Genomic DNA, 14,946 nt, shown 5'->3' on the forward strand with positions numbered 1-14,946 from the left:
GAGCCTGATGCGGGGCTCGAACTCACGGACCGCAAGATCGTGACCTGGCTGAAGTCGAACGCTTAACCGACTGCGCCACCCAGGCGCCCCTGCGCTAACACTTTTAAAACAATGTTAAATAGTTGTGGAGATGATGGGCATCCTTGACTTATGTGTGCTTCCCCTCCCTTAGATTACCCATAAATTAATAGAAGTAAAAGTCCCTGGATTCCAAAGACTGTAATTCTAGATAAAGCTATTCCCCCCTACCCAGTAGAATCCTCTGAAAATTGCACTTATTACTTTAGAAGGTACAGTGGGGGTTCTGTTAAGCGACCATTTTCTTAGTTCCAATTTTATGTAATTTTAGCCTTCCAAATAAAGTTGGGGCTTTCCGTGTACGTTTGTGGGATTTAATGTATGCTTTTGTAACATTTTTATTAAGACTCGCCCATTAAGAAAAGTCCTTTGGCATACTTTGTTCTAAGTTGGCATTCCTGTTGCCTGTTTGTATGCTCAGGCCATTGGTAAGTGGATTTATACTCTGAAAAACAGGCCAGGAAGTCATTATATTTACTTTCCCCCCTCCCCATCAATAAAGCTAGCTCAGACAACATTAGAAATTATATGTATGTCTTTAAAATTATATCTTATATTGTATCTATAAAATTAACTGCTTAATTTTTATAAACTGTAGGATGGAAGCATGGTCAAAGTTCTTGTTTCTATTTTTTATAAAATAACATTAAAAATGGTATATTTAACTTACATAGATAAGTACGTATACATGTGATCTTTAGTGCCTAATCAGCTATAGACGCTGAGTACTTATAAGTTGAAGCTGACAGACCAGAAAACTGCATTAGCTTCTCCTTTATTATAGAATTGCTCTTTGGTGAGCGTGTTATCTCCAAAGAAATGAATTAGGTTGGGGATTTGGTGCTGCTCAGTTAACTTTTTCTTTCTCCAGAGATATTCCATTGGTCCTAAAATAAGTCTGTGAAAGATGGATCACTAGAAAAACGACTCAACACATGCTTTATTTTAAATGAAGCTTGTAATTGATTTGGTATGTAAAAGAAAATACATTTCTCAGCCCAAGTGAGACATGGAGTGCTATAATGGAAAGAGAGCTCTGGACTTTGAATCTAGTCATCTGGGTTCTAGTTCTGGCTCTTTTTGATCTTGAGCAAGTTGTTTAACCTCCTTAGGTCTTACTTCCCTTCCTGTCATATAGTAAGGTTGGCTGGTACCATCTAAGGTCTCTTCCACATCTAGATTCTCAGATATTAGAGAACTTATGGGTATGGTTTTGACAGTTGGCCATGTTGATGCTCTTAGTTTAAGCATTTTAATCCCCATATCCCTATTTTTATTTTGACAGTTGCTTTAGGTAATGTATGGTGTGTGTGTGTGTGTGTGTGTGTGTGTGTGTGTGTGTGTGTTTGTGTAGTGTGTTCTAAATTTACATGAGAATAAAATACGAGTATCCTTTTAGGCTAGCACCATCTGTTGTGGAAGAGTTCTGTAGGATCTATTCTTAACTCTTGGGAGTAACAAAAATTTCCCTTTAGTTTTCATGATCTTCAGACTCAATCTAAATATAGGAACATTATCCCAATCCTATTCCTTGCTGCTTTCAAGTTTTTAGAATTCTGTTAAACAACATTTTGTCCTTTGATGGTGATCTCTTTAAATATTCAGTCTTTTCCCTTAGGCTATTGTGTTAGCAAAACTGATGCTCTAGTTTTCAGTCTGTTAAAGCTATTATTACTTGAGTCATATCTTGATGTTTACCTTATACATTATGGCTTCTCCTTTATTCATTTGAAGAGTCTCAGTATTAAATCAGGAAACCAAGAGGGAGGAAACCAAAAGAGAGGAACCAAAAGCAGGAAAATAACTATCAACATACTTCATTTTGGAGATCATTGTTTTTTATCAAAATGTCAAAGTGAATTTTGTGCAAAATTCATTCAATTGTGTAAAACTAATTATTTAAGATTATATTGCTATTTGGATCTGAGAAGCAGACCTTTCTTGGGTTTTCTGCATGTTAGATCTGTTTGTCAGAGTGGGAAGAAGTGTTGAATAGTTATAAGGAAAGATAAGATAAGTAGATGAGTGTGATTAAGAGGCTTCCCCCGGGCGTCTGATTTCTGCTCAGGTCACTGTTCATCTCACTGTTCATGGGTTTGAGCCCTGGTTCGGGCTCTGTGCTGACAGCTCAGAGCCTGGAGCCTGCTTTGGATTATGTGTCTCCCTCTCTCCCTCTCTCTCTCTCTTTCTCTCTATCTCTCTCAAAATAAACATTAAAAAAAATTTTTTTTTAAAGAGGCTTCTCAGAAGGTGAGTTTTTGGCAAAGTTTTAAAAAGTAACTGTGGATTGATGGGGGAAAGAAGTGTATTTTCTGAAATAATAAAATTAGATTTCTTCATTAATCTTTTGTTGTATGTTAAACCATGGAATAAACTTAATGCGGTTGATTGCCTGCAATTTAAATCAGAAATTTAGGGAAAAAGAACTGTGTCCTGTCTTTAAATTCATTGTTAGAGCATAATACTGTACTTAGTCCCAGATACATGAATGATAATGAGCATCTCTCTCGGTATCAGGAGTCAGATTGATGTGTGAAACAGGTCAATCTGAAAGTTTCAGAGCATAAGATGTAATCTAATTAAATATACATAGTTTACATCTTTTCCTTCATAATTGAAAATGGTTGACTTGGTTCAAAAAAAACATAGCTTCTTAGCTGCGAGACTCATTTCTGTGTCCAGGTATTTTCAGAAATAAAGGTTTATAGTATTGGCTAAAATCATAGCACATTTGATGACCAATTCCTAAAAAAATACTCCGATGAACACATAGGAAGAACATGACAGTCAAAGAACATTTCTTTTCAAAATTAAGGGAGGTACTTGATGTCAAATTCTCAGAATGTCAGGTTCTATTCAGAAGGTATGAAAAGAAAAAAGACTTAGCCTGTGTATTTTTGCAAAAATGTCTTAAGGTTTTTTATTTTATATAGCGGTCCCAAATTTATTTTTACTTAGCAAACATTTATTTGTAGTTTATTATATACTAATGATTTTTATTAGTGCTTTACAAATATTAAAATCCTCATAAAACCCTAAATATTTTCATGTTTTCATAAGAGCATAGTTTAAATGCTAAATTATGCTAAATATTAATTGCTAAATACCCATTTTTTCTCCAGTTTATTTAACAAAGGTAAGTTAGGCAACAAACTGCATTTAGTTTAAAATGATGAAGCTTTTAACCTCATATTTTTTAGTGAAAAATCACTGCTCAATGGTTGCACTAAAATAATATGTTGTAAAGGCTTAAGTATTTTAATAATGGACATTTAATAGAAAGACATTCTTTATTACATATGTTTGTGATACGGAGAAAAACAGACCTAGACAGAGAAAAGGAGGCTTACTTGATGTCACAGCATTTATTTTGTCTTACTTGCTTTTACATAAAGCAATTACTTTGGAACTTTACAGCATATAGATTTGAAATGGATTTGGAATGATTATCCTTAAGAAGCATAATGCATCACTTTTTTTTATGGGAGTTCTTAAAACTTCTCTATTTGGAGGGAGGTAAAATCTACCTCATATTTGTAGGGAAGGGGCTTTTACTTTTTCCAAAGTATTTTCTACCTTTATTGTTTTTCTTTTTGGTCCCTCTGAGGGCCTCTTTAGGTTTCTTGGGTGTAGGTACTGAGATTGTTCAGGTTTTGTTGTTTCTGCCTTTGCTTTGCAATTCTCTCACAATGACAGAATTACAACTAGTTATCTCTCTGATATGTTTGATATATGTGAGGCTAGACAGTTCTCTGGAACTACTCAGGAAGACTCAAAACTTTATTCAAATGGGTATCTTATTTGATTATTGAATAGATAACTTTGAATAATAGATACTAATTTGAATGTTGAATAGATACCTATTCAAATAAGCATTTACCAGGGTGCCTGGGTGGCTCATCCACTGAGTTTCTCTTTTTGTTGTTGTTGTTAGGTTTTATTTATTTATTTTGAGAGAGCACATGAGCAGGGAGGGACAGAGAGAGAAACCCAAACAGGCTTCATGCTCTCAGCACAGAGTCCAATATGAGGCTTGAACTCATGAACCATGAGATCACAATCAGAGCCCAGCTGAAATCAAGAGTTGGACACTTAACTGACTCAGCCACCCAGGCGCCCGAGCATCTGACTCTTGATCTCAGCTCAGGTGTTGATCTCAGGGTCCTGAGTTCAAGCCCTACTTTGGGCTCCATGCCGCGCATGAAGACTACTTAAAACAAAAGGGGGGGGCGGTATTTACCTATTGTATCCTGCCCTCTACTGTCTGTTCAGTAAACTATACTGAGTGTTGTCCCTAAGTTATTTCTGACTTTAAAGGCTAATACAGCAGAAAATAAATTTTGCCTTTCATTTTACCTTTTGGTAGAACCAGTAGATTGCGATTATCTGACATATTGTGAACACCTTTTAGAGAATAATGCTCTGTATACATTTATTATTTGGAAGATGCAAGGGAAAATCTTTAGTATAGATTGTGTTTCTCACATTTGAATTAAACCAGATACACACACCTATAGTGTTACCCTTAGTGGACGTTCAGTAAATACCTGTTAAATAAAGAGACTTGGATTCTATTTCTAGCTTTGCTACTAAATAGACAGTTTTCTTACTCTGCTGTTCATACCCTTTTAGAACTCAACTGGTTGGCATTTTACTAGGATAAGTTACAGAGCCAAAAAGTATAAGGAGTCAAAACACTGAATGTTTTAAGAGAAAACAGCTGGCAGTGACATGATGTGCTGTTCTGAAGGTAGAAGATGAGATCTCATGTTTGCTGCCTTGAGACAAAATGGCCAGTTTGGGGGGAGAGAGCATGGTTTAATCCAAGTGTCAAACCAGACACATTTGGCAGTATTAGTTCTGTCATCAGGAACATAGCTTGGTATAGGGTATAGAGATTGCCCAGGGACTGGAGTTATGAATAGCTCAAATTTATTTGGCTCTGGGCCAGTAAGGGAGTGGTTAATTTCATGGCCTCTTTAGAACCATTTTGAGAATAATTTCTTTTAAATTAGTATTCTTTCTGCTCTTAAATATAGAACATTGAATTTTGATGTACACCCTCTCCTTCCCACCACTGTGTCATTTACTTTCCACCCACTCTTACCCAAGACTCCATCAAGCTTCAGTTTTCTTTTTACTTATTTTTCCATCTGTCAAACTATTTCTTACCTATGGCTCCATATAAGATTAAGAATGGCTCTGTATGGGGGCGCCTGGGTGGCGCAGTCGGTTAAGCGTCCGACTTCAGCCAGGTCACGATCTCGCGGTCCGTGAGTTCGAGCCCCGCGTCGGGCTCTGGGCTGATGGCTCAGAGCCTGGAGCCTGTTTCCGATTCTGTGTCTCCCTCTCTCTGCCCCTCCCCCGTTCATGCTCTGTCTCTCTCTGTCCCAAAAATAAATAAACGTTGAAAAAAAAAAAATTTAAAAAAAAAAAAAAAAGAATGGCTCTGTATGTCAGTGTGAGATCAGTGATCCTAGGCCAGGTAAGTGTCTGGGTGCAAAAAACTTACATCACACTTGTTCTAGCTCTACTACTATGTGACGTTCTCTAAGGAGCTATGATGCCTTTTACAGCAACAGAGGAGTGGACTCTTGCCCTCTTTTTTTTGCTCCTTGTAGTCAGGAGTTTCTCCCTTGGTTCATTATCAAGGATCACCTGTTCAGTCCTATTTTCTCCAAAGAGTGAAGCCCTGATTTCTGACCTTCTCCCTCACTACTTTCAAAATAAGCTCCTGTATAGGTTTCAGAGAAAAGTATTTACACTTTCTTGACTGAAGTGCAGGGGATGCTCCTATGATTAGATTTCTTCATATGGAGCCGGTGGTTTGACTGTTCTTTGGACACCACAAAGCAGTCTTTCCCTTCTTGGGGATTTCTCAGTTCCTACTTTCTGGCTTCATATGTCCAGAGTCCTGAGAGTCCAGCTAATGTTGCTACTTCATTTTTCCTAATATCTTACCTCTCTTTATGTCATCCTTTGACTTTTTAAAATACTGCCATTATTGTTTGATGAAACCCTTATTGCTATTTTTCTGGGTAATTTTTAAAGTCATCCTGGGCAGAAGGCATAACTGAGTTGAAAAGAATTACTAACTTGTCAATGGACATTTTGGATAGAACCTTCTAATGTCTTCATTTGCTCTTGTAGTTCTAAAATAGGGAAATTTCAGGGGCCCCTGGGTGGCTCAGTCGGTTAGGCATCCAACTTTGGCTCAGGTCCTGATCTTGCGGTTCACGAGTTTGAGCCCTGTGTCGGGCTGTATGCTGACAGCTCAGAGCCTAGAGCCTGCTTCGGATTCCGTGTCTCCCGTGTCTCCCGTTTGCTCTCTGCCCCCCCCCCACTCATGCTCCGCCTGTCTCTGTCTCTCAAAAATAAATAAAAAACATTTAAAAAATTTTAAATAGGGAGATTTCAGAATGCAAGAATTAACTAGTAGGCGGGGCACCTGGGTGCTCATTTGGTTATTGATAGCAGCTCAGGTCTTGATCTCATGGTTTCAGGAGTTCAGTCTGTGTCAGGCTCTGCCCTGACTGCTCAGAACCTGCTTGAGATTCTCTCACTCTCTGCCTGTCCCCACTCACGCTCTGTTTTTCTCAAAATAAATGAATAAACTAAAAAAAAAAAAAAAAGAATGACTAGTAGGCAGACTTGTAGCTATAATTTTGATGAGTGAATCAAAGAGAACTGACCAGATCACTTTTAATACATTGTTTATAAATTTTGGTTTTCATATCAGCTTTTTATTTTTCTTCTCAGTCGCTTTAGGTCGTAACCAGCCTTTGAAAAAGGAGAAACCCAAATGGAAAAGTGATTATCCCATGACAGATGGACAACTGCGCAGCAAGAGGGATGAATTTTGGGATACTGCACCAGCTTTTGAAGGCCGTAAAGAGATTTGGGATGCCTTGAAGGCTGCAGCACATGCTTTTGAGAGCAATGATCATGAACTGGCACAAGCAATCATTGATGGTGCAAACATAACATTACCACATGGTAGGTTTGGTGGTCCTCAGGGACAAAGGGGAACATAATCAGCTCCTTTCTAATAACAAGAAACCAAATGGGAAGTGTTCATTTTACTTGCTGTGCATGATTCTCCTCCCTGCACACACACACCCCCCCGCCCACCACCATCAAAGAGGAACATTTGTCTTTGCTTCTTTGTGGATTTACTTTCTGTGTGTGTGTGTGTGTGTGTGTGTATTTTTTTTTTAAGTAAGCTGTGCCCAACATAAGGCCTTGAACCCATGACCCTGACATCAAGAGTCGCATGGTCCACTGACTGAGCCAGATAGGTGCCCCAATATATGTATTTTTTAATATCTAAATATCTTGGGTATGCCTGGGTGGCTTAGTTGGTTGAGCATCCAACTCTATTTTGGCTCAGGTCATGTTCCCAGGGTTGCGGGATCAAGCCCTGCATGGGGCTCTGCACTGAGCACGGAGCCTGCTTGGGATTCTCTCTCCCTCTCTCCCTTTGCCCCTCTCCCCCACTTGTGTGCTTTCTCTTGCAAATAAATAAAAATGAAAGATTTAATATTTTTAATCTCACGAAAGAGAATGCTTAATAACCTGTATTTTCTAACTTACGTCCTCAGAAACTTCCTTGCTCTTCAAGGACCCTCCACCCCCTACCCCAATCTTTTAGAGCTTCTACTTTATTCCTTTCCTATGAGCACTAGAGAAGTAGTCTCAAATTTAGATCTCAGAAGCCTTAGAGACTCAGTGGATGCTTCTTTAGTCTTTATACTTTCTCATCAAGCCTATTTTTAGCAAAATGAAAAAAACTAAACATAGAAGTCACATGTTTTGAAGGACAGTTTTCTATGGTTGCAGGCCTGAGCATTATGAAGAACCTTTTTCTTTTGCTTAGGAATGTGACTCTAGGGACCACCATTAGCTTTGAGTATTTCCAGGAACACATATCTGCTGGACCCATGCACATCCTCTTGCTTGGTCTCTTTGATTAGAAACACTTCAAAATTTTTCATGGTATGCTGAGCTTTAAGTGTTAATTTTATGCTGTATTTATAAAATTTTTCTCTTTAGTTTTTCAAATTAATATTTTTCCAAGTTAGTCCTGTATATAATCACCTGTGTTCTTCTGTATCCTTTTCTGTTCATTTATATCTTCATTGTTTCTTTTTCAATATCTCCCTTTTTGTCTACATTTTCAGAACACTGCTTTTCACTGTTTAATCATCTGCTTTATGTCCTTTGACTCCTTTTCAAATAAAGATATTTTAACTTTAATAAAGATAGTATCCTTCCCAGTTTTCCAAATCTCTGTTAATTTTCTGAACTGTGCTTCCAAGAAACTTTTAAAAATACATATTCCAGGGGCACCTGGATGCCTCAGTCTATTAAGTGTCCGACTTTGGCCCAGGTCATGATCTCACGGTTTGTGAGTTCGAGCCCCACATTGGGCTCTCTGCTGTCACCACAGAGCCTGCTTCGGATCCTCTATCCCTGCCCCCCGCCTCTCTCTCTACCCCTTCCCCACTCATGTGTGCATTCTTTCTCTCTCTCTCTCTCTCTCTCTCTCTCTCTCTCTCTCTCTCAAAAATAATAAATTTAGGGGCGCCTGGGTGGCTTGATAGGTTAAGCATCCAACTTCAGCTCAGGTCATGATCTCATGGTTTGTGAGTTTGAGCCCCACATCGGGCTCTGTGCTGGCAGCTCAGAGCCTGGAGCCTACTTCAGATTCTGTGTCTCCCTCTCTCTCTGCCCCACTGCTGCTCACACTCTGTCTCTCTAAAAAATAAACATTAAAAAAAATTTTTTTAATAATAAATTTAAAAAAAAATTTTAAATACATATTCCATAGCTGTCCTGTTATTCATTATGAAAGCTTATTAGCATAGGCTTGTGTTAATAACATTTATTGAGCACCTACTATATATAGATCACTTTTTCTGCACAGATGGAAAAATTATCCTTCCTACATTTAAAAAATGTTTAATTGAATGTCATTTCAGTATGACTCTTTAGTCCTGATTTTCATGAATACCCTCTAAATTCTTTACCTCTTATAATAATTGGGGTGGTGGACATCATCTTGCTCTGTTACCTCTTTCAGTTCTATATCTTGTCTTTAGATACTAACTTTATGGGCACCTGGGTGGCTCAGTTGGGTAAGCATCTGACTCTTGAACTCAGCTCAGGTCTTAATGTACAGTTTGTGAGTTGAAGTCCTGTGTTGGGCTCTGTGCTGGGCGTGAAGCCTACTTAAAAAAAAAACAAAAACTAGCTTTATATAAAGGAAAGAGTCTTCCTTTATAATTACTTTTTACATTCCTCTGTTTTTAATACTTATAGCCTATATTTTTAGAGCAGTATTTATTTATTGTTTGCATAGGTTTGCAAGTTGGGAGTAGGGAATTGGGGGTGGGAAAGAATAATTGTTTATCTGTGATTGCCTTAATGTAGAATAAGCCTGAGACCCAGAACCTTAGAACTTTGACTTCCCTTACTTTGTACTTATCATAGTTATCTATAGGAATGTCTGATTGTGTTCTATAAATTATGGCCTGTTTACAGGTTCATGGAGACAAAGTAGCTCTGTTTTATGTAAGGCAAGGGCCTATGCATTATTTTATTGGATATGGGCTCAGATCTCTTTGCTTATTCTCTGCTTTAGTGTGAAGGAATCAAACTGATGTTTGATCTTTCCTTGTTCAAATGTCTAAAATAACTTTCTGGGTATTACTGTCATTGGTACCCTTGACTGAATTTCCTTGTTCATATCTGAAACTTAACAGTGTTTCTTGGGTGGACTTTTGAATTGTGTTCTGTCGTGTGCTCTAACTCACCATTAGTTTATAACTTAGCTATTTAGCTACATGATTTTACCTAGAAGTACTCAGTGGTGTTGCTAAAATTTAAGTTTAAGTGTTCTCATTTGTAAAATATGGATTATAACTACCTACCTCATAGGGTGGTTGTGTTGATTAAATGTGATAATAACACATATAAATTACTTACCATAGTCCAGAAAACATTTGATAAATAGTAGTGCTAATGGTTGTACTTCTTTTTTTTTATTTTTTTAAATTAATTTATTTTTTATAATTTATAACCAAGTTAGTTAGCACATGGTGCAACAATGATTTCAGGAGTAGATTCATTCGTTAAGCCCCTTACCCATTTAGCCCATTCTCCCTCCAACAATCCCTCCAGCAACTCTCTATTCTCTATATTTAAGAGTTTCTTATGTTTTGTCCCCCTCCCCGTTTTTATATTACATTTGCTTCCCTTCCCTTAAGTTCATCTGTTTTGTATCGTAAAGTCCTCATATGAGTGAAGTCAGATATTTGTCTTTCTCTGACTAATCTCGCTTAGCATAATACCCTCTAGTTCCATCCACATAGTTGCAAATGGCAAGATTTCATTATGATTCCTGAGTAATACTCCATTGTATGTATATACCACATCTTTATCCATTCATCCATCAATGGATATTTGGGATCTTTCCATACTTTGGCTATTGTTGATAGTGCTGCTATAAACATTGGGGTGCATGTGTCCCTTCAAAATGGCATACCTGTATCCCTTGGATAAATATTTCATAGTGCAATTGCTGGGTCATAGGGTAGTTCTACGTTTTAATTTTTTGAGGAACCTCCATACTGTTTTTCAGAGTGGCTGCACCAGTTTGCATTCCTACCAGCAGTGCAAAAGAGATCCTCTTTCTCGGGGCGCCTGGGTGGCGCAGTCGGTTAAGCGTCCGACTTCAGCCAGGTCACGATCTCGCGGTCCGGGAGTTCGAGCCCCGCGTCGGGCTCTGGGCTGATGGCTCAGAGCCTGGAGCCTGTTTCCGATTCTGTGTCTCCCTCTCTCTCTGCCCCTCCCCCGTTCATGCTCTGTCTCTCTCTGTCCCAAAAATAAATAAACGTTGAAAAAAAAAAAAAATTAAAAAAAAAAAAAGAGATCCTCTTTCTCCGCATCCTAAAATCATCTATTGTTGACTGAGTTGTTAATGTTAGCCATTCTGACAGGTATGAGGTGGTATCTCAGTGTGGTTTTAATTTGTATTTCCCGGATGATGAGTGATATTGAGCATTTTTTCATGTGCCAGTTGACCATCTGGATGTCTTCTTTGGAGAAGTGTCTATTCATGTGTTTTGCCCATTTCTTCACTGGGTTATTTATTTTTGAATGTTGAGTTTGGTAAGTTCTCTAGAGATTTTGGATACTAACCCTTTATCTGATATGTCGTTTGCAAATATCTTGTCCCATTCCGTCGGTTGCCTTTTAGCTTTGCTGATTGTTTCCTTTGCTTTTTATTTTGATGAGGTCCCAGTAGTTCATTTTTGCTTTGGTTTCTCTTGCCTCTGGAGATGTGTTGAGTAAGAAGTTACTGCAGCCAAGATAAAGAGGTTTTGCCTGCTTTCTCCTCTAGGCTTTTGATGACTTCCTGTCTTAAGTTTAGGTCTTTCATCCATTTGAGTTTATTTTTGTGTATGGTGTCATAAAGTGGTCTAGGTTCATTCGTCTGCATGTTGCTGTCCAGTTTTCCCAGCACCATTTGCTGAAGAGATTGTCTTTATTTCATTGGATATTCTTTCCTGCTTTATCAAAGATAAGTTGGCCATACGTTTGTGGGTTTCTGGGTTCTCTATTCTGTTCCATTGATGTGAGTGTCTGTTTTTGTACCAGTACCATACTGTCTTGATGATTACAGCTTTGTAATACAGCTTGAAGTCCAGGATCGTGGTGCCTCCTGCTTTGGTTTTCTTTTTCAAGATTGCTTTGGCTATTCAGGGTCATTTCAGGTTCCATATAAATTTTAGGATTGTTTGTTCTAGCTCTGTGAAGAATGCTGGTGTTATTTTGATATAGGTATTGCATTGAATATGTAGATTGCTTTGGGTAGTATTGACATTTTAACAACATTTGTTCTTCCTATCCAGGAGCATGAAATATTACTTTTCCATTTTTTTGTGTCTTCTTCAATTTCTTTCATAAGCTTTCTATAGTTTTCAGTGTATAGATTTTTTACCTCTTTGGTTAGATTTATTCCTAGGTATTTTATGGTTTTGGTGCAATTGTAAATGGGATCAATTCCTTGGTTTCTCTTTCTATTGCTTCATTATTGGTGTATAGGAATGCACCTGGTTTCTGTGCATTGATTTTATATCCTGCAACTTGGCTGAATTCATGGATCAGGTCTAGCAATTTTTTGGTAGAACCTTTTGGGTTTTCATATAGAGTATCATGTCATCTGCGAAGAGTGAAAGTTAGACCTCCTCCTGGTCAATTTGGATGTCTTTTATTTCTTTGTGTTGTCTGATTGCTGAGGCTAAGACTTCCAATACTGTGTTAAATAACAGTGGTGAGAGTGGGCATCCCTGTCTTATTCCTGACCTTAGGGGGGAAGCTCTCAGTTTTTCCCCACTGAGAATGATAGTAGTGGTGGGTCTTTCATATATGGTCTTTGTGATCTTGAGGTATGATCCTACTGTCCCTACTTTCTTGAGGGTTTTTATTAAGAAAGGATGCTATATTTTGTCAAATGCTTTCTCTGCATCTATTGAGAGGATCATGTGGTTCTTGTCCTTTCTTTTATTGATGTTATGAATCACATTGGTTGTTTTCCAGATATTGAACCAGCCCTGCATCCCACATATAAATCCCATTTGGTAGTGGTAAATAATTTTTTTAATGTATTTTTGGATCCGATTGGCCAGTATCTTGTTGAGGACTTTTGCGCCCGTGTTCATCAGGGAAATTGTTCTATAGTTCTCCTTTTTAGTGGGGTCTTTGTCTGGTTTTGGAATCAAGGTAATGCTGGCTTCATAGAAAGAGTTTGGAAGTCTTCCTTCCATTTCTATTTCTTGGAACAGCTTCAAGAGATTAGGTGTTAACTCTTCCTTAAATGTTTGGTAGAATTCCCCTGGAAAGCCATCTGGCCCTGAACTCTTGTTTTTTGGGAGATTTTTGATTACTAATTCGATTTCTTTACCAGTTATGGGTCTGTTCAAATGTTCTATTTCTTCCTGTTTCAGTTTTGGTAGTTTATATGTTACTAGGAATTTGTCCATTTCTTCCAGATTGCCCATTTTATTGGCATATAATTGCTCATAATATTCTCTTATTATTGTTTGTATTTCTGTTGTGTTGGTTGTGATCTGTCCTCTTTCATTCTTGATTTTATTTATTTGGGTCCTTTCCTTTTTCTTTTTGATCAAACTGGCTAGGGTTTATCAATTTTGTTAATTCTTTCAAAGAACCAGCTTCTGGTTTCGTTGATCTGTTCTGTTGTTTTTTTGGTTTCAATGGCATTGATTTCTGCTCTAATCTTTATTGCTTCCTGTGTTCTGTTGGTTTGGGGTTTTATTTGCTGTTCTTTTTCCAGCCCTTAAGGTGTAAGGTTAGGTTGTGTATCTGTGACCACCTTTCTTCCTTCTTTAGGAAGGTAACGGTTGTATTTCTTGAACTCTGACATTAACAAGTAAATTTGTTGTACCAAATCTTTAATTATAGAGTTTGTTCATTTTTCTGGATATATTATCTACTGATAACATCTTTTTCTGGCTTTTAAGAGATTGCCCATGGGCATATGCCTAGTCGAATTTGGAGGTTGTGTTAACTCAATAGCTACAGGTTTATTAGACACCTAAACATTGAGGACATAGTTTAGTTTCATTCCATATCTGGGCCATCCCTATCCCTTTCATCTACATCTGTTAGTATTACCATAAGAGTATTGAACAATATTTAGATATTAGATTGACAATCTGAAGAGATCTTAGGCCATATACTCCTTTCTAAGATTCTTTCAGTCAAATCTCTCTCCTATCTTGTTTTCATCTCATCCTCTCTGTCTTCTCTTTCCATAATCTTATTATCTCAACCTATTCATATTATCTTCCCAATATAAATATTATAAAAAATTCTTCAACGTTTGAAAACTATATGGAAATGTCTTTGTAAATGTTATTTGTATAGGTCTTGCTATCTTGTCTGTTATTTTAGATTTTGTGTGTACAAAATAAGCAAGGATTGTACACTTTTTGGTTTAAATTGTATTTAATATCAGTGTTATGTGCACAAAAATTATGTATTTCTCAATGGCTTTTGTTCCTATAAAATAACTATCTTTTTTCCTGAGTTGTTTTTGAAAGAAACAACCAAAACACATCCCACCACCCATTGCCTCTACCCCATGTTTCCTCCCTTATTTTCTTATAGTGGTTCCTTGAATGATTCTGTCCTTGTCTCAGTTCCAGTCTGCAGGTCATATTCATTATATTTTTGCCTTGTCCAAGTGCAAAATAATTCCGTGCTTCCTAATGATCTCCCTTTATTAATATCAGTGGTGTCTTTAGTTCATTACTCTCAAATGGCAGTAGGGAGAGTTAAGAGGGCGGCTGGTGTCATAACTACCTGGGAATATTATATGTATGCATATATTTTCACTCTGCAAATTGTGACTCAGATTGAGGATGATATGGACATGTATATTGTGGAAAAATCTTCCTAGTGATTCTCGTATCTGGCATCTCTTTTCTGTAGCCTTCTATCCTTTAAGAGCTTTATTTATTTATTTTTAATTTTTTTTTTTTAATGTGTATTTATTCTTGAGAGAGGGACGGAGCACGAGTGAGGAGAGGCAGAGAGAGGAGACCTAGAATCCCAAGCAGGCTCCAGGCTCTGAGCTGTCAACACAGAACCTAACCCGGGGCTCAAACCCACGAGCCACGAAATCATTACCTGAGCCGAAGTTGGATGCTGAACTGACTGAGCCACCCAGGCACCCCAGAGCTTTATTTTTCATGATTTACACAACATTTTTTACTTATGGTCCTAAATTTCTTAAAGAATATCTCCTTTTTCTAACTGATTGCTATTTTGGCATTACCT

General features: G+C 37.6%; 1 protein-coding gene across 1 annotated transcript in view; it reads left to right on the forward strand.

Moving 5' to 3' along the window:
- Positions 1-14,946, forward strand: part of UBTD2 (ubiquitin domain containing 2) — a 63,764-nt gene that overhangs the window by 34,531 nt on the left and 14,287 nt on the right. Inside the window, exon 2 of the mRNA XM_047091161.1 lies at positions 6,838-7,074. Within this exon, the coding sequence (XP_046947117.1) occupies positions 6,838-7,074 (237 nt within the window). The remainder of the gene's footprint in view (positions 1-6,837; positions 7,075-14,946) is intronic.

This window comes from Lynx rufus, unplaced genomic scaffold (assembly GCF_022079265.1).
Source record: "Lynx rufus isolate CCGP_SWC_20201006 ecotype Redwood Valley unplaced genomic scaffold, mLynRuf1.p SCAF_1, whole genome shotgun sequence".
NCBI lineage: Eukaryota > Metazoa > Chordata > Mammalia > Carnivora > Felidae > Lynx > Lynx rufus.